This window comes from Zophobas morio, unplaced genomic scaffold (assembly GCF_036711695.1).
Source record: "Zophobas morio isolate AGI-343-1 ecotype UQ-CSIRO unplaced genomic scaffold, CSIRO_AGI_Zmor_V1 ptg000049l, whole genome shotgun sequence".
In the NCBI taxonomy this organism is placed as follows: Eukaryota; Metazoa; Arthropoda; class Insecta; order Coleoptera; family Tenebrionidae; genus Zophobas; species Zophobas morio.
The window spans coordinates 1,200,939-1,222,468 of record NW_026972154.1 but is presented as its reverse complement, the minus strand read 5'-3'; the positions used below and the strand labels follow the sequence as shown (position 1 = coordinate 1,222,468).

Genomic DNA, 21,530 nt, shown 5'->3' with positions numbered 1-21,530 from the left:
CTTGAAAAGGCAACCAACTTTTGAAGTTTTCAACACCAAATCTAAAGAAATGGTAATAAAAGGAAATTTATAGGAAAGATTTGTGATTTTTGGAAATTTTCATTGCGTGTTCAAATTTTGCAAATATTCTCATCTTGTTTCGAAGTAGTAGATAGGAATAAAGGCAAAATTTTAGAAGATAATATACTAGTAAGAAAAAGGAAAATATAGAAGAAATGGATTAAGGACAGAAGAAGAACGATAAGAAGCAGGAAGTTGGAAAGATTTGTGACATCTGAAAATTCTTATTGTGTGTTCAAAGTCTACAAACGTTCTCATGTTTCGAAATAATAAGTAGATAAAAATAAAGAGAAACCTTTGGAAGAGAAAATACTAGCGATGGAAAGAAAGTTATGGAAGAAATGTTTTCAACGATTCACTATCCGACGCCTAAGAAAACAGAAGGAGAAAAATAAAAAGAAGAAGAAAAAGATAGTTGGGAAGATTTTATGATTTTTGGTAATTCTGATAGAAATAAAGGGAAAACTTTAGAAGAAAAAAACCAGCAATTTAGAGGAAGATATGGAAGAAATGGATTAAAGAACTCATTACCAGACACTTGAAAAGGCAACGAACTTCTGAAGTTTTCAACAAAAAATCTAAAGAAATGGTAAAAGAAGAAAATTTATAGGAAAGATTTGTGATTTTTGGAAAATTTCATTGCGTGTTAAAATTTTGCAAATGTTCTCATGTTGTTTCGAAGTAGTAGATAGGAATAAAGGCAAAATTTTAGAAGATAATATACTAGTAATAAAAAGGAAATACAGAAGAAATGGATTAGGGACAGAAGAAGGACGATAAGAAGATGGAAGTTGGAAAGATTTGTGACATCTGAAAATTCTTATTGTGTGTTTAAAGTCTACAAACGTTCTCATGTTTCGAAATAATAAGTAGATAAAAATAAAGAGAAGCCTTTGGAAGAGAAAACACTAGCGATGGATAGAAAGTTATGGAAGAAATGTTTTGAACGATTCACTATCCGACGCCTGAGAAAACAGAAAGAGAAAAATAAAAAGAAGAAGAAGAAGAAGATAGTTGGGAAGACTTTATGATATTTGGCAATTCTGACAGAAATAAAGGGAAAACTTAAGAAGAAAAAAACCAGCAATGGAGAGGAAGCTATGGAAGAAACGGATTGAAAAACTCATTACCAGACACTTGAAAAGGCAACCAACTTCTGAAGTTTTCAACACCAAATCTAAAGAAATGGTAAAAGAAGATATGGAAGAAATTGATTGAAGAATTTATTACTCGACGCCTGAAAAGTGTCAGAAGGAAAACGATAAGAAGAAAAATAGGAAATTGGACCAAGCTTTGAAGCAACCAATTTCTGAAGTTTTCAATACCAACTCAAAAGAAATTGTTAAAGAAGAAAATTCATAGCAAAGATTTGTGATATTTGGCAATTCTGAAAAATGTTCTCATGTTTCGAAGTCGTAATTTTCTTGTAATTTAGATGACATTATTTTAGAAAGAAATAAAGGAAAAATATTAGAAGAAAAAATACTAGCGACGGAAGGGAAGATCTGGAAGAAATGTTTTGAAGAAGACAAGGACAAAATAGTGCGTTGTTAAGATGCAGAATAAAACAAATCTGACGCAGAGGAATCCATTATTCATAAAATTTTCAATGCTTGAAAATATACCTACTCACAGAAAGCGAGTTCTAAGTGTAGTGCAACGATCTTTAACAATAGACACTTGTTTTGCTTATGCATATGATATTGTACTGACTACAAGGACGAAGAAAGAGCTATAGAAGGTAATTACAAGAGCATAGTTGGCAGTCGGAGAACAAAAACCAAAACACCAAAACACCACCATGGTTTAATTCTTCTGTTTTGGAATTGTCATAATGGATCCTTGTTTCGTCCATAAGTGCAACACCATCTTCAGAACTTCCAAATTGTCACTCTGAATCGTTTTTAATCAGCCAGATTTCCAACACGACATTGAATTTTGGTTTTGAAAAAATACAACTTCTTTTAGTTCTTTTTTGAAGATGAACAGTCAAATAATAATATAAGAAAATAAAACTATATTCCAAATTTTGGAAGGGGTTCAAATTCACTTTTTTCAATTACAACCCCTATTAAATCAAATTTTTGGTCTATTTTGAAAATACTTAATTGACACGATTTTTACATCTTTTTTCAACACTTTAACAAAAAAACACAAAACGTGTTTCTCACCAATTAACAAAAATCACAAATAGCCATTAACTTAATAAGAGATATTGTTTGTTGTAGTTTTTTGTTGAATAAAATCGGACCGACGACTGCCCTAGGATAAACTTTTGTTCACTTTTTGCGCTTGCAGAACGTGTGAAGTCGGTCGAAAGTGAAATTTAATAAAACAAGAAAAAGGAAAAGGAGTGGGATAATTACGAAATTCTTAAATTTTCAGCGCATGTAAATTACATGGAATAATTGTTACGTATGAAAAAATTGCCTATATTACTGTAATTCATATAGAAAGTCTGCAAGAATTAATATTAAGTATTTGCACTGTAGCCGCAAATGGTAATGGTTAATGAGATTCTAACGAATAAGTGTGACATATTTGTAAAACGCCAAAAAACAATTATTAAAAAAAACCTTAATTTTTTTCATAAAAAATGTAAGATTTTTTTAAAGATTGACATTTTGATTATCTGTGTTGTCGCAATGCAATTATTTTGAGACAGCCTGTAGATACATGATTTGCGCTTATTAACAGCTCGCAAATAATAGTGCACACTACGTACAATAAAAGTAGTTGAAGTGTAAAATAACAGCTCTTTCACAATCCCGTGTAAATGTTAGAAAAAAGCGTGTGCGATTTTTAAGCGAAGAAATCCCGAAGATTGGCATAACTCTTTCCGAGTAGAGAAATTGAAGAAATGAAGACAATCAATCAAATCGTGGACAAGCTAATTTCAGTAACAAACCTAGAAATGATTTTCTTCGCCTTATTACCTCAACAAAAAGCCACATTTCGCGTCAAAGACGGCCGAAGAAACTTTTCCTCTTTTTCTCCAATGCAGTTATGATTAACAAACATATCACGATCGATTCGCCGCAGTCTCATAAAGCCAAAGTAGAAAAAAATCAAACAACCCCTCGGTAATTAAGTCGGTAAGTAATTAATTTTTGCCATGAAACCCCTGAAAAAAAATCTCTTCTCCCCAGCCCCCGTTTTTACTACAAACCGACAAAATTCCCCAATAAATTACCTTTTGTACGCAAAAGTTATGCCTTTTATGTTTACAAGCCTGAATTTATTCCCTACATATTTTATTTTTGAAATAAATTAAAGAAAACTATATTGCTATTGTCTTAATATAAAGTATCTAGTCGTAATCACCATTCGTAACGAGCGCCGCCGCTTTTTCTCCCTAATAACTTAGGATAATTATCGGGGACTTAACAGCAATAACGTACCGGACTAGCACAAAAGGGTTAAAACTGAATGGTTTCCAACATGCGATCTTTTTTAATGTCTTCAGTACACGCATCTTTTTCTTAATCATTTTCGTAACTCATTCCGGGGATATTTCACACAATTAGCTAATTGAAACGGAGGGTTCGTTAGGAACCCCTCGAGCCGGCCCTGGCCCTATTTGTTTTTGCCCAAAAGCACGCATTAAGGCCGCCATAAAAACGTCGACACGTCACAATCTTAACTAACGATCTCATCTATAAATTCTTTCGGCGAGCAATGCGGGATTTTTTCGGGCAATTCTCACCCCTTCGGATGTTTTCGGGAATAATTGGGGATTATAACGAGATTTTTCGATTAGGTTTCGCACCTGATACGGAATTTCTTGAATATCTGGAGGGAAATTACGGCGCTGCGTGCTGCCAACCTCACGAAAAATGGAAAACGAAACGAACAAATCTAAAAACAACGTCGCGATGTCGGCTTGGGGAGTTTTAAAGATGTCGTTTCTTCGTGAAAAATGGTTTCGAAATAGAATAGTTATTTTAAATTTGTTTTCCCGCATGAATATTAAATGTCGGTAACATAAGGAGCGTTCGGAATTGATGCAGTCACGAAGTTTCGTCATTACAAAAATCACAAAACTCCTTTAGGTTTTTATCATTTTTATTTGCAATTTAAATGACATTTTGACAAAATTTTAACACTTGTGCTTTAAATTCAAACGAATCATTTGTCAATTAAACATTAGATTTATGGAAAACTATCGAGATTCTAACAAAATTTTAAGGTAAAGTTTTTTTTGTCAAATGTGTCATTTAAATTTTAAAGTTTAAACAAGTTGTGTTTATATTTAGTTTGCTACTGACAATAATGGTACTTACGACATTTTGCCTGCCAATCAGTTTTATTTAGTCATTTAAGATTTTGACAAAATATGATTAAAGTCAGAATACATTATTTCAAACTGGAAATAGTTACTAAAAATTATCTGAACACGTTTTGTTACTAAAGTCCATAATATATTTTTTATATAATAATTTGTCAGTTGTCATTTAAAACTCTCAACTCCGTTATTACCAAAATTAAGTAAATGTCTAGTAAAATAAACAAATTTTTTTAATAAAACATTAAAAATACCTCGCACGGCGATAATATGTCAATGTTTCTGTTTTCAAGGTTTTGACAATGAAGTAGTCATTTAAAATTTCGACAAGATGCTTAGAATTTTTAATTTAAAGAGATATCATTTAATTAATTACAAAAATATTGCGTTTTCTACAAAATTTTGTAGAAACATATGCTATTAAATATTGTCTTAAGATAAATGCTACTATGATAATTATATTAAAAATTATTTCATATTATAATTATATGTATATAATTTTGTTTTTTATTGTCATTTAAAAGTGTTAATTTGTTTACATATTATTAGATTTTCTTCCAAATAATATTCCATCATCTTAAAAAACTACCAATAAAAAAATTCCTCAAGTAAATATTGTCTTGACAACTTGTTCCAAAAAAACACTTTGATGTCAAAAATACAAAAAATTAGTCAAAAGATGAGTCTGCAGCTGTCAGCTCAACAAGGAGAGGATGAAAACTAATGTGTTGAAGAACCATTATTTGAGTGTTTTAATTAAAAAGTTGTCATTTAAAAAAGTCTAAATTCGCAATTTCTTCTAAAAATGCATTCCGGGCAAAATTATTACTATTTAATATTTAATTGACAAATTTGTTTGTTATTTTCACAACTAAAAAGCTGTAATGTGGCAGAAATTAGACATATTTTAATTTGTTTTTTTTTTGTTGTCATTTAAAATGTTGAAAATATCATACAATAATATCTAAGGTTATAAAATGAGTTTCTTTTTAGAAAATTTGTCGACAATATTATTATTTACAAAAATTCAAAAATATATTTTGTCCAAACTGACATTTTTACCAAAATGTGTTAAAGCTAAAAAATTTAGTATACAGGGTGAGTCACTAAAAACGAACTAATTGTTGAAATTTGAAACAAATGTTAAGACTTAAGTTGTATCATATTGAGTATCATACATTAAAATTATGTTCAGCAATACAGTGTGTTTTGTCTCAAAAACAAAACACACTGTATTTCTGAACATAATATTTATTTTGAGACAAAACACACAACATTTTTTATATATTTTTATTGCCGTCTTCCTAAGCTTTAAAATCATGGTTTATTTTTTAAGTTGCGATGCGACTTTGCCAAGTTTCTTCAATTTATTTTGACATTTTTTTGTAATAGTTTACAAAAAAATCGCAGTTATTTTAAAAATCTATGTTACAACATTTTATAAAGAGATAAACAAAAGTACGCGCTTTGTTATGGAATAAATTAAATTGAAAATACAGAGTGTTTTAAGTTTTTTTTTTATCTGAAGTTTTTGGAAATTTTCACATGTTTAAGGAACACACATATCGAACGAAAAAAAAACAAAAGTAGATTAAAATAGAGAATAAAATACAAGATATTCTATTTGATAAAACTAAAATTAGATTTTTGAAAATTGTAAATTTTACAATTTTTTAATGAACATTCGGTATATTAAAATTGCATTTAATTGGTATCACAACAAAGCCTGTACTTCTCTTTACCTCTCCACAAAATATTGTAAGACGAATTTTGAAAATAATTCGATTGCGATTTTTTTTGTGTGTATTACTAAAAAAATTTCCAAAATAAACCCCAGTTATAAAGCCTACCACGACGCTAATCAGAGCGTGTAAAAATATACAGCGTGTCCCATTTTAAAAACCAAGTTCTATATTACGCACTAAAAACAAAACACTCTGTATAGTTGATAATAATTTAAGTTTTTTTTTATCTCTGTCACTGCAAATTTGAACAATATCATAATTTTCATAGTCCAAAGAAATATTATTTGACAACGTTGTTAAAAAAAAAAAAAACAAAGTTGTCAATAATAGAGCGCTTACAAAAAATTCAAAATTACTACAATTTTCATAGTTCAGTTTTTTGAAATAGAACGTTGTGTAATTTATTTTTGCATCTTATTTTGTTTTTATTTTCTTTCTTTGTTAAGTTTTTTTATATCTGAAGTTTTTGGAATTTTCCATATTTTTAAGAAATACATCGAGCAAGAGAACAAAAAGTAGATTAAAATGGAGTAATAAAATACAGGATATCCTATTTGATAAAAGTGAAATATCGGTTTCTGCAAATTGTAAATTTAAAATTTTTTGTGAACACCCGGTATATTAAAATTTTATTTAACTGATACCACGACAAAGTTCATACCCCTGTTTACCTCTACATAAAATATTGTAAGACGGATTTTTAAAATAATTCGCTTGCGATTTTTTGATTGTGATTTTACATAGGAAAAAAATTTAAGAAAATTGGAATAACGTGGCAACATTGCGTTAAAATTTTCAAAATAAATCCCAGTTATAAAACCTACCACGAGGCCAATCAGAGCGTCTAAAAGTATATAGCGTGTCCCATTTAAAAAAAAACAAGTTGTGTATTACGCCCAAAAAACAAAACACTCTGTATAGTTGACAATAATTTTAGTTTATGGTACTCAAAGAATCATATAACTTTCATCTTTAACTTTTTTTCTATCTCTGTCACTGAAATTTAACTAATATCATAATTTTCATAGTCCAAAGAAATACATTTTACAACCTTGCATTGTCAATAATACAGAGGGTTAATAAAAAATCAAAATTACTACAATTTTCATAGCTCAGTTTTTTGAAATAGAACGCTCTGTAATTTATTATTGCATCTTACTCTGTTTTTATTTTTTCTTTGTTGTTAGGTTTTTTTTATATCTGAAGTTTTTGGAATTTTTGACATTCTTAAAAAATATATCGAGAAAAAAGAACAAAAAGTTGATTAAAATGGAGTAATAAAATACAGGATATTCTATTTGATCATACTGAAATATCGGTTTCTGAAAATTGTAATTTTTTTTATGAACACTCGGTATATTAAAATTCGTTTGCGATTTTTTTATTGGGATTTTACATCAAAACGGAACACTCTGTATAGTTTATGGTACTCAAAGAACCATATAACTTTCATCTTTAACTTTTTTCTATCTCTATCTCTACAAATTACTATTTGACAACGTTGTTAAAAAAAAACAACAACATTGTTGCTGAAAAAGTTGCACATATTCCTTAGATTTTTGTTTAAACATTTTGTAGTCAAAAGAACTAGTGAAACCTAATTGTCAGTTCAAACAGTAAGGCAACAAAAGCAGTTGACTCATTTATGTAGTTGTCATTTAAATTTTTGACAATGTTATAATAAAATTCTTTTATTTTCTAATGAAATAGTCATTTACTAATTTATAAAAATGCATACGGTCAAAAGTTGTTTAAATTGTCATTTAAACAAGTAGAATATTTACTACGCAAAGTTCTTTTATAATAATTATTATGATATACTTTTTAAATTAATAACTGCTCTTCAAAATTAAGTGATACGTTGATTGTCAAATAGTCATTTTAGCAGTTGTTATACTTTGGAAAAATACTTGTTCAAGTAGAACAACTTTAGTTAAATAAAAATTAGTCATTTAAAATTTTGACAATAACGTGTAACATACGCAAAATACTCTTTGCGAACAATATTTCTTTCAAAAAATGAACGAACTTCATTGTGTTAAACGATCGACAGTCATTTAAACTATTGACAGAATTCGAACAAAGAAAAACTAAAAACGTCGTTAAAAAATCACCACAACTTCATATTCCGACCAAAATACAGCAAACAACCCAACTCTGGCGGCTTCAGCAATACACAAAAATCCCCGAAACTCCTCGACCCGCGCCCCACACTCCCCTGGTGCTGCCAACTCAACAAAAAGATAAAACAAACCAACCAACTCAAAACAACAAGGCCACTGTGTTTAAATTAATAGAATCAATACGAAAATGTAAGTGAACGTCTTCTTTTGGAAAGTGTCATCGCATCTCTGCCGCCGACGAAATCCGCGCCCCGAGACAACGCAACCGCCGCACTTCCGGATGCATACCGTGCATTCTAAGTTATTGAAAACTTGTCCGGCATTGTCCTTCAAGGTACTTATTAATTGAATTCCGGGTTAATTGACCCAAGCCGCTGATATTGATTGGGTTTATCAAATTTTCAGCCTGCATTTAACGCACTCAAACTTGACATTCCGCCGTGACATTGGCGGTATCCTTAAAGGTCTGCGGTCGAGTTTTTCGGATCAAGAGGAATTTGAACAATTGTTGGTGCTGGAGTACGGCAAGGAGGTGGCCTTGGCCCGTTGCTTTTCCTCTTGTACGTTAACGACATACGTACTTGTAAGTTTTGTTTAATTGAGTCATTTATTTATCTTGTCGTTAGATTTGAAGAAAAAATTTCCAACCAGTGCGAGCTCTAAACCAATTTGATAAACCCTTACTCCGTTCCGTTAATCTCCCAATCTACAAATTACGCACCAATTTGCCTAAAACCTCTTCATTTCTCCCGTTAATCTTAATCTCATTCAAATTTTAATGACTACTTTGACTTGTACACACATGCTAATGCTAGTATTATGATAATGAGGACTTGATGTGATAATTACTGCTCCGGTACATACTTGGCACCTTTTTCGTTTCACAGCCGGCCCCACGCTGCTAAAAATACGACCGTATTCAAGCATATCGAAAAACGAAAAAAAACAATATCGCTTTAGAAAGTGTGTACGGAATTTTACTTAATTGCACGCAGTTTAATTAACGCGATATGCGAAACACTTTCCAAAATTCAACCAAATTCAAAAAAAACCAAACCACACTTATTTATAAGGAAAATAATAAAAACCAGTGTATACATACATGGCTTACTTTCGAAGTATGCGTCCTCAGGCTGGATTCCGTGGCAAAGCCTTTTCCGCAGATTGTACAATGGAAGGGCCTGTTTTTGGCCCTTTCGACCTGAGCGTCGTGGTTTCTGAGGTGTTGCTGGAGGTTGGAGAGTTGGATGAAGGCCCGGCCGCAGTCCGGGAGGTGGCACTTGTAGGGCCTTTCCCCTAGAATGACAACGATAATAATAATAATGGTAACGATCGTAATCTGGATTAACTTTAAAGACGCTGCACACTCTGTAGGTTATCTATCTATCAAGATACACATGAAAATAAAAAATAACAAGAATTGTGGCTCGATGTACACTGCTGTGGTACAAAATCCGGACAACACCTTAAAAATTTCGGTAACTATAGAGTTTTGACCAAATTTGACTTTTTTCGGTGTTCAAAGGGCCCAAAAATATATAGCGTCCTATTGTAGATCATCCACACGAAAATAATAAACCGAAATTCACACACACACTTACACTAGGAAAATTCCGGTTCGGAGTACAGTGATTACAACATTTCGGCTTGCTTCTGTCAAAAATTCACCTAATATTAAAAAACTCGCAAAAAATATTTTGATAGTTATTTCAATGTTAGTTGTGTTAACACAAGTTAATGTTAAGTTACTTTTTCATCTTTTATGTTTATAATAATAGCTAAGTTTTCTGTGAGGGCAGCTAGAGTGGAGCGCCCCCTGTCGGTGCAGCCGCACAACTGCACATGGTAGTTACGGATTCTAGTTAAAAGTTGATAGTTACGATAGGAAAATCGAGCCAGGGCCGCATCGAGGGGGCGCGGGTATTTTTATCCGTATTATTACGAAAAACCAGGAAAATAATATTTGGTGTCATCATTAAATTTTTATATATTTTACTAACTTGGTTCCGGCTGCGAAACTTATTTATATGTTACGTAACGTAGTCGTAAGGAGTTATTGTACGTTATTGTAATTTTCTACAAGTTTTGTGCCGCCATCTTTTTTATTATTCAAAAATTTCGACTGCCATTTATATTTTTTAACTTATGTCGGAACAGTTAGCAACTTGTAACAAAATTCAAATATTAAATTTGTTTCTTCTAGCTTACGCAACTGCCAAAATTTATTGTTTAATACATTTAAAATTACATTACTAGAAATTTTCACATTTGTGCTTAATAAAAAAAAATCGCATCCAAGTTGGAGTGGGCAAAAAAATATATTGTGTTTGTAGTTTGTTTTCCCCATCATCCCCCATGCTCAAAATAATTTATTTAAAAAAATATTGACAGTTTGATTTTTTCAAGCATAAATGCTAAAAATAGTAACAACGATAACAACACTACCCTTAATAAAATAAACCAAAAAAAAGGAATTTAATATTTCGAATTTAATTATGCTGAGTACTAACGTTTCTTTGTGGAACGGTTCCCCGTGCCCTTCTTTCGACTGACCGCTCCACTCCCCCTCCCCAGCACCCCTAAAACAAAGAGACAATAAAGAACAGTTTTTACGAGCACTGTTTGGATTTTTTCCGGTTCCGTAAGCCGCCGATGATCCTGAATTTTTTGTCGACATGCATATGGTCAAGTAAAGGTAACCCTTAAATAAAAGTGTACCATCTGCCTTTAGGGTCATCGTCGCGTACAAAAAGAAAATTATAAAAGAAAACCAAATTAAAAGGCAGGCGCGCCCCGGCCGCATATCGAATGCGATAATGAGTTTTTATTGTGATATCATTCACTTTTATTAACTAGACATATGTAAAGCAAGTTTTTTCCTGGGGAATTTTAGGCTTCGATTCACACTAATTCGGTTTACATAATAATGGGCGAGGAAAAAAACAACATCATTTCCTTTCGTCGACTCGGCTTTGTTTTGATTGCGCCTGCTGGTGTGGGAATTAATTTTTTTGGGAGACCCTCCGATTTTTCCAATAATGGCGCTTTCTTCCTTCAATAACTCCTTTATTAAAAATATGTCACAGTTCGAAAGAATGTGGAATTAAAAAGTTTCGTTTTATTATTTCCATTAAATTGGTCGTGAAATTCTTACGGATTTTTAATCCGTTGTGAGTTCGCTTTTATTAAAAGATAAATGTCGAAGGGAATTTCAAATCAGGAAAAAATCGGGAGGGGAGCGGCGCTTTATTCGGGACGAAAGGACTGATTATTGTTCGTGGATTTTTTCGGGGCGGGTTTGTGCTAGAGAGTTTTGGCAAATTTATATTTCAAATCGCTGGGTTTTATTACATTTTAAAGCTTTATTACTTTCCATTTTAAATGAATTTATTTATAACCTGTCCTTGCAGTTCAGAATATTATACATTATTAAGTAGGCTATTTACATTTCATATTGCTTTCCTCTGAGAGCATTATTCGATCATCTACTTTTCTTTTATCTGGATTTTCTATGATAGGAGCTTTTCATTGTGCGTTTTAATCGATAGTGGACGATAGCTGACACGACTGTAATATTTTATTAAGCGGAAGTTTCACTAATAATTCAACTAAAACACAAATCGAATTAAGCAATTTCGGCAATTTTGTAAATAATTAAAAAAATAACAACCTCTCCTTCGTAAAGTGATTTTAAAGTTATGAAATTTACATTTTTTGGACAAGTATCATTCTTAGTTCGTGCTTAGAATAAAAAAACTTGGAACTTTTGATTTTGGATGCCATACTCAGGTCAGGTTATAGCGTTGAATTTCAAAATCTTGATTTCTCGTCGTCAAATTTCTACGTAAAAATATAGTTATTTTTTAATGTTGATGTTTAGTTCTTCAATAGCTATATCATGGAAATGTTGGTAAGAAATTTGGAATTCAAACTTCTCTTTTGTCCCAAGATTTTGATTTTGATTTTTTTTATTTACTATTGGGTTTAATTTCTCAAAATGAAATTCTAATTTAACTTTGAAATTAAAATTTATATTAACTAAACAAAAAATATTAACATTGTAGATTTTGGTTTATAAATTCCCAAGTTCCAAGTTTAATGGCCTCGATTTTTATGGTGTTTTTCAAAAACTATTACAGTTTCTTATTTTGTTTCTTTTGAAATTTAAAGCTTTGGGTATTGTTTTTAAATTTATTATTTGTAACAGTTCAAATATAAAACTTGAAATATTTGAAAAATTTAAATGGATAGAACTTTTGATTTTGAATACTATCCTCAGGTTATACCTTTGAGTTTCACAATTTTGGTTTCTCATTCCATTTTTTTAAATTTAAAATAAAAGTTCTAAAATGTTTATGTAAATGTATTACTATTTGTTAACCTTGATGCTTCTCATGAAAATTTTGGTAACAAATTTAGATTTTAAGCTTCTCGTTTATCTTAAGTTTTAATTTTTTTATAATTTAATTTCTCTGGATGAAATTATTGAAATTCTAACTTAATTTGGAAATTTAAATTTGTGTATGAATACTAATCAAAAAATATTAGGGTTGTACATTTTGGTTAATAAATTCCCAACTTAAAGTCTAAAATAAATTTATGATTTTAATTCTTGATGGTCTTTTTCAAAAAATATTTCAGTGTTTGTTTTTTTTTAATTGATAATTTTGAGTGTTCTTATACTTATTTGTTGGAACAGTTTAAGTATGAAATATAAATTTTATTTTGGAAAAAATAAAGGTTAAAGCTTTGAGTTTCAAAATTTTGTTGTTCTATTTCAAAATTAAAAATAAAACATCTCAGATTTCTACGTAAAATTATTATACTTAGATCTTTCTTAACGGTGATGTTTGGTCCTTTAATAACTATATCATGAAAATTTTGGTAAGACATTTTGATTTTAAGCTCCTTTTTTGATTCCAAGATTTTACTTAAAAATTTTTTTTTCAATTTATTTTGTATTCAATTTCTTTACATGAAATGGTAACTTAATTTTAAAATTAAAATTTACAGTAATTAATAAAAAATTTTACTATTGTAGATTTTGTTTATAAATTCTAAGTCAAAGTCTATATATTTCATGGTCTAGATTTTTGATGGTCTTTATCAAAAAATATTTCAGTTTTTGTGTGTTTCTTTTTAAACTTAGAGCTTTGAGTGCTGTTTTTAAACTTATTAATTCGAACTTGTAGTATAAAATTTCAATTTTTTTGGAAAATTATAATTTTTTAATTACTAATCAATAGAGAGCGGATTTTATGAAATTTGCATATCCGTTATTTTTTGCATATAAGTCTTGATATTTAATATGTGAACGAATCATGCTAATTAAAAACGAATACAGCTATAAAAAAATTGCATATTTGCATATATTTGCCTTCTGCTGCATATTTCACGTAACGGGTGCATATTTTGCATTTTTATCAATTTTTGTGCCAATTTGAAAAAAAAAAGATTGTTATTCTAACGGCATGTAGGTATCTAGAAAGACGAAATTTCATTAATCATATTGCAAATATTGTCCTGATGTTCAAATAACTAGTAAAGGTTTGGGTTTTATGGTAGTTTGGAGAATCCATTGGGTGTTAAGCCATTCTTCCAGGTAAATTTGGGCCCTAATTACTTTTGGAAATACCGTTCATTCCCAATATTTTTGTTCGTTACTTAAGTGTATTAATGGTATGTGTTATGGTGGTTGAAGGGACGTTACCCTATTATTTTCGTGAGTTTGCATTGAAAGCATTTAAAGCGATACATGTGTGTTAATATGTCGAAGATAACTCAAATTAATTTATGGATTAAACCTTTTCCTGAACCTATTCTTCAAGAAGGAACTGTTTTGTCGCGTCTGCTCTAAACCGGTAAGGATTTTTATATCTGTGGACGTAGTACACAGTTTTTCTATACCAAATATACTTTAGGATCATCGGAAAACTTTTGGTTAGAATATTTCGAAAAATATTTAAAAATAAATTGTTACCAAAATAGTAATTAAATAGTCGATTACTACTAATTTTGTAATTTGTAAATAAATTTAGTTCGGTTATTACGCTTTTTTTTAGTTTTTGGAGCATATGCAGCTGCATATCTCTGCATATATTAAGAAAGTTACTGCATATTTGCATAAATTTGGTGCATATCATATGATCATATTTCCCAAAATTTTGCTGCATATTTTCCGCTCTCTACTAATCAAAAAATGTTAGCATTGTAGATTGTGGTTCATAAAGACACAAGTTAAAATCTATATTTCATGGTCTTGAATTTTTAATGGTCTTTTTCAAAAAATATTTCAGTTTTTGTGTGTTTCTTTTGAAATTTAGAACTTTTGAGTGTTGTTGTTAAACTGATTAGTTGGAAATTGTCAAGTATGAAATTACAGTTTTTTAGTTCTTCAGTAGCTACGTCATCAAAATTTTGATAAGAAATTTGGATTTTAAGCTTATTTTTTGTTCCATGATTTTGACTCTTTAATTTATTTTTGAGTTTAATTTTTTTTGATGAAGTTCTAGCTTAATTCAGAAATTAAAATTTATATTTACTAATCAAAAAATATTAACATTGTTAATAACTAAGTTTCATGGTCTCGATTTTTGATGGCCTTTTTCAAAAAAATTTAAGTTTTTGTGTGTTTGTTTTGAAATTTGAAGCTCTTACTGTTGTCTTTTAACGTATTAGTTGGAATAGTTCAAGTGTGAAATTTAAATTTTTTTGGAAAAATTTACCTACTTTTTAATTCATGATTAGAATATATAGAACTTTTATTTTTTTCAACGTTGATATTTAGTTCTTTGATCAAAATTCTGGTAAGAAATTTGGATTTTAGGCTTCTCTTTTGTCCCAACATTTCAGTTTCTGGCTTGTAAGCTTTGTAAGTTTAAATTAAACCTCAATAATATAAAATTTTACTTATACTAACTAGAAAATTAAAAGTAATTTTACGTGAAATTTTTTAATCTTCGCAAAAATTTCAATCAAAATTCACAATAGGGTTAAATTAATCTTTTGTGTGTAGCGTTTTACAGTAAGTAGCATAAAATTGAAAAACATTAATATCTATTATTAGTGCCGCTATTAATTTAGTTTAAAATGTATCTTATCCAAAATCATAGATCACCTTAAACAAACACTTAATAACCAACATTTTGAAACCATTATTACTTTTCTTAATTAAATCGTCCTTACTAATAACTTAAACACACGACCTACCACTACTCCTAATTACTTACTTAATTAATTAATTATAGTAATCATGACAACAATAGACAAGACTTACGGTTGCTCCTCACTGACCACGGAACCACTGTTTCCCTCCGAGTCGTTACCCATCGAATGAATAAACAAAAAAACCTCGAAAAAAAGAGCAACATATGGCGCATGCAAGAAGAATAATTACTTCTTATTCAAGTACACCTTTTCGGGAAGCCACCCACTATAATATTAATACGTTTAACCCCATGTGTATTGTTTCAAGAATGCGTTTAAAGAACACCTGCCCCCCGAAAAATGGGGGCTCTACGTATACGAAACAGGTGAGTAGTGAACGTGTGATTAAAGATACCACATGGCATGATGGGCGAGGAATTTTTTTACTTTTTTTTGCCGAGGGTCCTCACACAGATTTAAACGGCTATAATTTTGATGTCGTTGAGATTTCTTCGCGATCAGGTGGTGTAATTTACACCGGGGGAAGAGGGCGAGAGATTAGAGGGTATCGTGGGTGCAAAAATTGGGAAAGCGAAACGGCTGCGCTAAAATTGCTATCTAAATCTATAAAAAACAAAACTAGTTTTGGTTAATGGGGTTATAACTATGTTTATGTAACCGCTTTAGTATGCAGATTGGTGGATTGTTTCCTGGAAAAATTTAAAATGCGCTGAAAAAATCGAGAATGGTTAATTTTTGTGTTTTGGCGTGGAATTTAATTTGATTTTAATTGGATTCTTTTGCGGGTATTACATAAAATAAAAAATGAAAATGTCTACATTTCAGAGGTGGCACTACTTTGTTTTTTCAATAGTTACAAATAACAGTTTTGTGTTTAAAAAATGTCATTTGTATAAAGTAAAAATAGTACGGGTGTCAGAGTAGATCCTGGTAATATATATGGTCTGTGTATACTATAAATTATGACCTAAACATTTCTATATATTTTATATACATATATGTGTAGTAGAAAATATATAGAAAATTAAAAAAATTGATTTTATGAAATATTTGTAACAAGTATATCACAGATATTGAATTTTCAGGCCTTAAGTATTTTTTGATCAGATTTCTAGCTTATTGTGACTTAAATTTAAGTATATAAAAAAAATATTTTAACATCATTCGTATAAATTAAATATGGTCTCAGAATGACCCTGGCGAAATACCCAGTTCATTGCATATCATTCAATGTCTAAAAACGTAATCAAGAAGTTGTTAACTTACTGTTTTTTTTTATTATTATTTTTTGAGACATTTTGTATAACAGCAATTACTAAAACCCGGTCAAAATTTCATTTTTTATACATTTTTGAAGACGAATTTGGAGGACATTTTGTCTATTTAGATCGCTCTATTTTTTAAGGAATAAATATTTTGAGTTGATATGTACAATGTAACACTAATTTTTAAATCTGATGAAAATGAAATAAATTGAGAAAATATAATTTGTTATAGATAATGCTGAACCACAGGAAAAAGAGCTTAGAAGTTTTATTGTGTATTTTAAGTGAGATTTATTCAAAATATTCTGGGATGACGTCACCATTTTTTTTTTGGAAAAATTACGGTTTGCACGATAATTTTAAAGAATTTATAAAATATTATACTTTCTCTATTTTCAGTGTCTATCTAAAATTTAGCACCTTTAAAAAAAAGAATTAATATGAGTTTTCAAAAATATATAAATGGTGTGTTGACAAATTTGGAAAATTTTGGAAAACATAAGTCAAAATTTTACTTTCAAAAGTTAGAAAGAATTTTTTTAATAACCAACAACTAAAAGAGAAACTGCAATCGGTTTAAACTGATCTTTTTTTTATGTAAAATTTTGTTGTCCTTGAAATCAGTTATAAAATATATTAATAATTAAAAATCAATGTAAAATTTTTCCAATTGTTCTAACTCTAGAACTGCAAATTCTGGGATCCTATTTTACTATTTTTCTGCTTTATTGTACATTTTCAGTGCGATTTATTTAAAATATATTGCTATGACGTCATAGGTTTTTTGTAGAGGATTTTTGGAAAAGCTGTGGTTTATTATTTTCTTCTGCACGATAATGTCGAAGTATTCAAAAAATTTTAGAATTATAATTTTTCCATTTTCAATATCTATCCAGACTTCAACAGAGGACAAACAGACGGAAATGGGGAATTGGCAATATTGTAAATCGATGAAAATAAAAAAAAAACATACAAATGGATTACAACAGAGCCAGTTAATATGAGTTTTAATTGTATAAATTTAGTTTTCCAAAAATACATAAGCGGTGTAGGCAAATCTGGAAAATTTTTGAAAAAAATTAGTCAAAATTTTATTTTCAAAAGTTAGAAAGAATTTTTCTAATAAGCAACAACTAAAAGAGAAACTGCAATCGGTTTAAACTGATATTTTTTTATGTAAAATTTTGATGTCCTTGAAATAGTTATAAAATATATTAATAATTAAAAATCAATGTAAAATTTTTCCAATTGTTCTAACTCTAGAACTGCAAATTCTAGAGTCCTATTTTACTGTTTTTCTGCTTTATTGTACATTTTCAGTGCGATTCATTTAAAATATATTGTTATGACGTCATAGGTTTTTTGTAGAAGATTTTTGGAATAGCTGTAGTTTATTATTTTCTTCTGCACGATAATCGCGAAGTATTCAAAAAATTGTAGAATTATAATTTTTCTATTTTCAATATCTATCCAGATTTCAACAGAGGACAAACAGACGGAAATGGGGAATTGGCAATATTGTAAATCGATGAAAATAAAGAAAAAACATACAAATGGATTACAACAGAGCCAGTTAATATGAGTTTTAATTGTATAAATTTAGTTTTCCAAAAATACATAAACGGTGTCGGCAAATCTGGAAAATTTTTGAAAAAAATTAGTCAAAATTTTAATTTCAAAAGTTAGAAAGAATTTTGCTAATAAGCAACAACCAAAAGAGAAACTGCAATCGGTTTAAACTGATCTTTTTTTATGTAAAATTTTGTTGTTTTTGAAATCAGTTATAAAATATATTAACAATTAAAAATCAATGTAAATTTTTTCCAATTGTTCTAACTCTAGAACTGCAACTTCTAGAGTCCTGTTTTACTGTTTTTCTGCTTTATTGTACATTTTCAGTGCGATTTATTTAAAATATATTGGTATGACGTCATAGGTTTTTTGTAGAGGATTTTTGGAAAAGCTGTAGTTTATTATTTTCTTCTGCACGATAATCTCGAAGTATTCAAAAAATTTTAGAATTGTAATTTTTCTATTTTCAATATCTATCCAGACTTCAACAGAAGACAAACAGACGGAAATGGGGAATTGGCAATATTGTAACTGGATGAAAATAAAAAAAAACATAAAAATGGATTAAAAAAGAGCCAGTTAATAAGAGTTTTAATTGTAGAAATTTAGTTTTCCAAAAATATATAAGCGGTGTTGGCAAATTTGGAAAATTTTGGAAAAAAATAAGTCAAAGTTTTACTTTCAAAAGTTAGAAAGAATTTTTTTAATAACCAACAACTAAAAGAGAAACTGCAATCGGTTTAAACTGATCTTTTTTTATGTAAAATTTTGTTGTCCTTGAAATCAGTATAAAAATATACTAATAAATAAAAATCAATTTAAAATTTTTCCAATTGTTCTAACTCCAGAACTGCAAATTTTAAATTCATATTTTATTATTTTTCAGCATTATTATACATTTTGAATGAAATTTACTCAAAATAGTTAGAGATGACGTCACATTTTTTCTAAAGAGGATGACTGGAAAAACTGGTTTAGTTTTACTTTTTGCACGATAATCTTGAAATATTCATAAAATTTTAGAATTATAGTTTTTCGATTTTCAATATCTATCCAGACTTCAGCAGAGGACAAACGGACGGCAACAGGAAATCGATAAAAATAAAAAAAAGCGCTAAATTGGAGTAAAAAAGAACTCATTCATATAAAGTTTGAATGTAAAAATTTAGTTTTTCCAAAATATATAAGTGGTGTGTTGGCAAATTTGGACAATTTTGGAAAAACGAAATCAAAATTTTACATAAAAGGTTAGTAAGTTTTTGAATAATGAAACAAGTAAAAGAGAAACAATTAATATTAGTTTTAAATTGTAAAATTTAGTTTTCCAAAAATTCGAAAAATTTAGAAAATTTAGAAAAAAAAATTCGAAATACTTACTATATTTAAGTGTTTGAAATAGGTTTTTAAACAACCAAACAACTAAAGAGAAACTCTAATCAGTTTAAACCCATCTGTTTGACGTTTTTTTTTTTTGGTGGAAAATTAAATTATTTCTAATTTACAAAAATTGTTGAAAAATTCGCTTTTACTGGAACAGTACTGTTTGCAGCTTTAGACGTAGGTATATTATGGACAGCTGTTGTATAAATTACGGCAAATTACAATAATCCAAACACTTTAATCGCAAAAAACATGAAAGCCTAAAACAATAATTATCCTCAATTATGTTAAACATTTTCGCGCCTCCTCGTCCCCGGCCTCGCCGCCGCCACTGTCCGCCCCGTTTCGCGACTCGCACCCCTTTTTCCTACTTTGAAATAGCTCGAAGGAAACGAATAAATTCCGATTCGGATCGAAAAGCCGTGTGTTGTATGTAAATGACCCGACATGTTTTAACCGGCATTATTTAACATGAAAATAAATTTTACCTTGGTCGAAAGGATTGTAAATAAAAATCGTACGCTCGTGTGTGTTTTTTAAGCAGCGGCCTGGGTCCCGTTCAACAGATGCCTTTCAACGTCCATCCGTCAACAGAAAAAATGAACAAAAAGTGAAAGTTCCACCCGTAATAGCCATATTGCCGGTGATAGCATCAATTGCTTCGATAAAGTTATTTAAAATTTTACAGATAACGTATAATCAAGACGCCGTTAGTTTAAGGAAGTCGACACATTTGTGCTTGATGGTGTACAACCCTTGGTAATTGGCCCGGATGGGAGCAAACCCATTCGGAATGGGACAACAAAAAATCATCCGTGGGGAAACAGGTGACGCGATTTTTGAATGAATTATTTTTTTTGCAGTTTGAATAAAATTAAATAAATCTCTTTAAAAATCTCGGGTGAGTTTTAATAACATAACGACACACATCTAAAACAACACAAAAAACACTCCAGACCCCTTCAGGTCTCTTTCATGAACTCGGAGCTGAAAGCTGCACTAGCCACCGTCACAAAAACCGCTCTCCATTAAAGCTCTAAAGATAATATTTAAATGTAATTTCATAAACAGTATTTTTATTGCATAAAAGCTCCCGCTCTTAAACGCGTTATTTTTCCTAAACGCTTCCGCGAAATAAAACACTCTTAAATCCTTAAAAGCCCCACAACCTTTAACAACGCTCTTCGCGTAATCGAGCCTTGAGCTTTTTTCCCAAAAGGCGACTTTTTCCCGGAACAAATTCGAAACAAAATCTGCCATATTATCCTCGGCCGGAATTATTCACGAGCCATTTCTCCCGACCACAACAATAAATTCATACGATTCCATTACATTAATAACGCGTTTCTTCCGTATTATTTCTTTCTTCGCAGCGGAGGGTTGAACAACCCTTGCCGGATTTTTTACGTTCGCGACTAGGGTTTGAAAAAAAGGATGTGGTGAAAAGTGATGACAAAAGAAAAGTCGTTGCATGTATTAACAGTCATATTTTTTTTATAAATATACAGTGTGTCTCACTACAAAATTTCGCAGTGTACAACTCCAAAACAAAGTGATATTTTTCGAAATCGTCGTTGTTGTTCAACAAGACACTAAAATATGGTGTCCCATTTTCTAGTTGAATACATTTCACCCCTCAGTTCATATCCTGCTGACTACTCATACATATAAACTCTTGTTACTCGATAAATATAAAATGCAAATTGGAATTTAATATTAAAAAAAAAAACGTTTCCTTCTGACTAAACCAATTTTAAGCTAAAAACAACTAATAAAAAAAATGTCTACTGAAGTAAATTAAATTATGCCATGCTTATGTGACTTGACGGTAATTTCGGACGTAAACCAGCTGCCCAACGTTTAAAAACTCTCTTGATTTAGGGTTATGAATTCGAATTTAACGTTCACAAGTTTTATAAAATTGTATATGGCG

At 30.0% G+C, this 21,530-nt stretch overlaps 1 protein-coding gene across 7 annotated transcripts in view; it reads right to left on the bottom strand.

Annotated features, from left to right (window-relative positions):
- The window catches only part of LOC135142580 (zinc finger protein 768-like), a 159,258-nt gene that overhangs the window by 27,707 nt on the left and 110,021 nt on the right, over nt 1-21,530 (bottom strand). For 6 of the 7 annotated variants that reach the window (XM_064074301.1, XM_064074306.1, XM_064074304.1 and 3 more), the window contains one exon: nt 9,316-9,509. In XM_064074301.1, coding sequence (XP_063930371.1) covers nt 9,316-9,509 — 194 coding nt within the window. The remainder of the gene's footprint in view (nt 1-9,315; nt 9,510-21,530) is intronic. The other variant, XM_064074305.1, reaches the window with a different exon arrangement.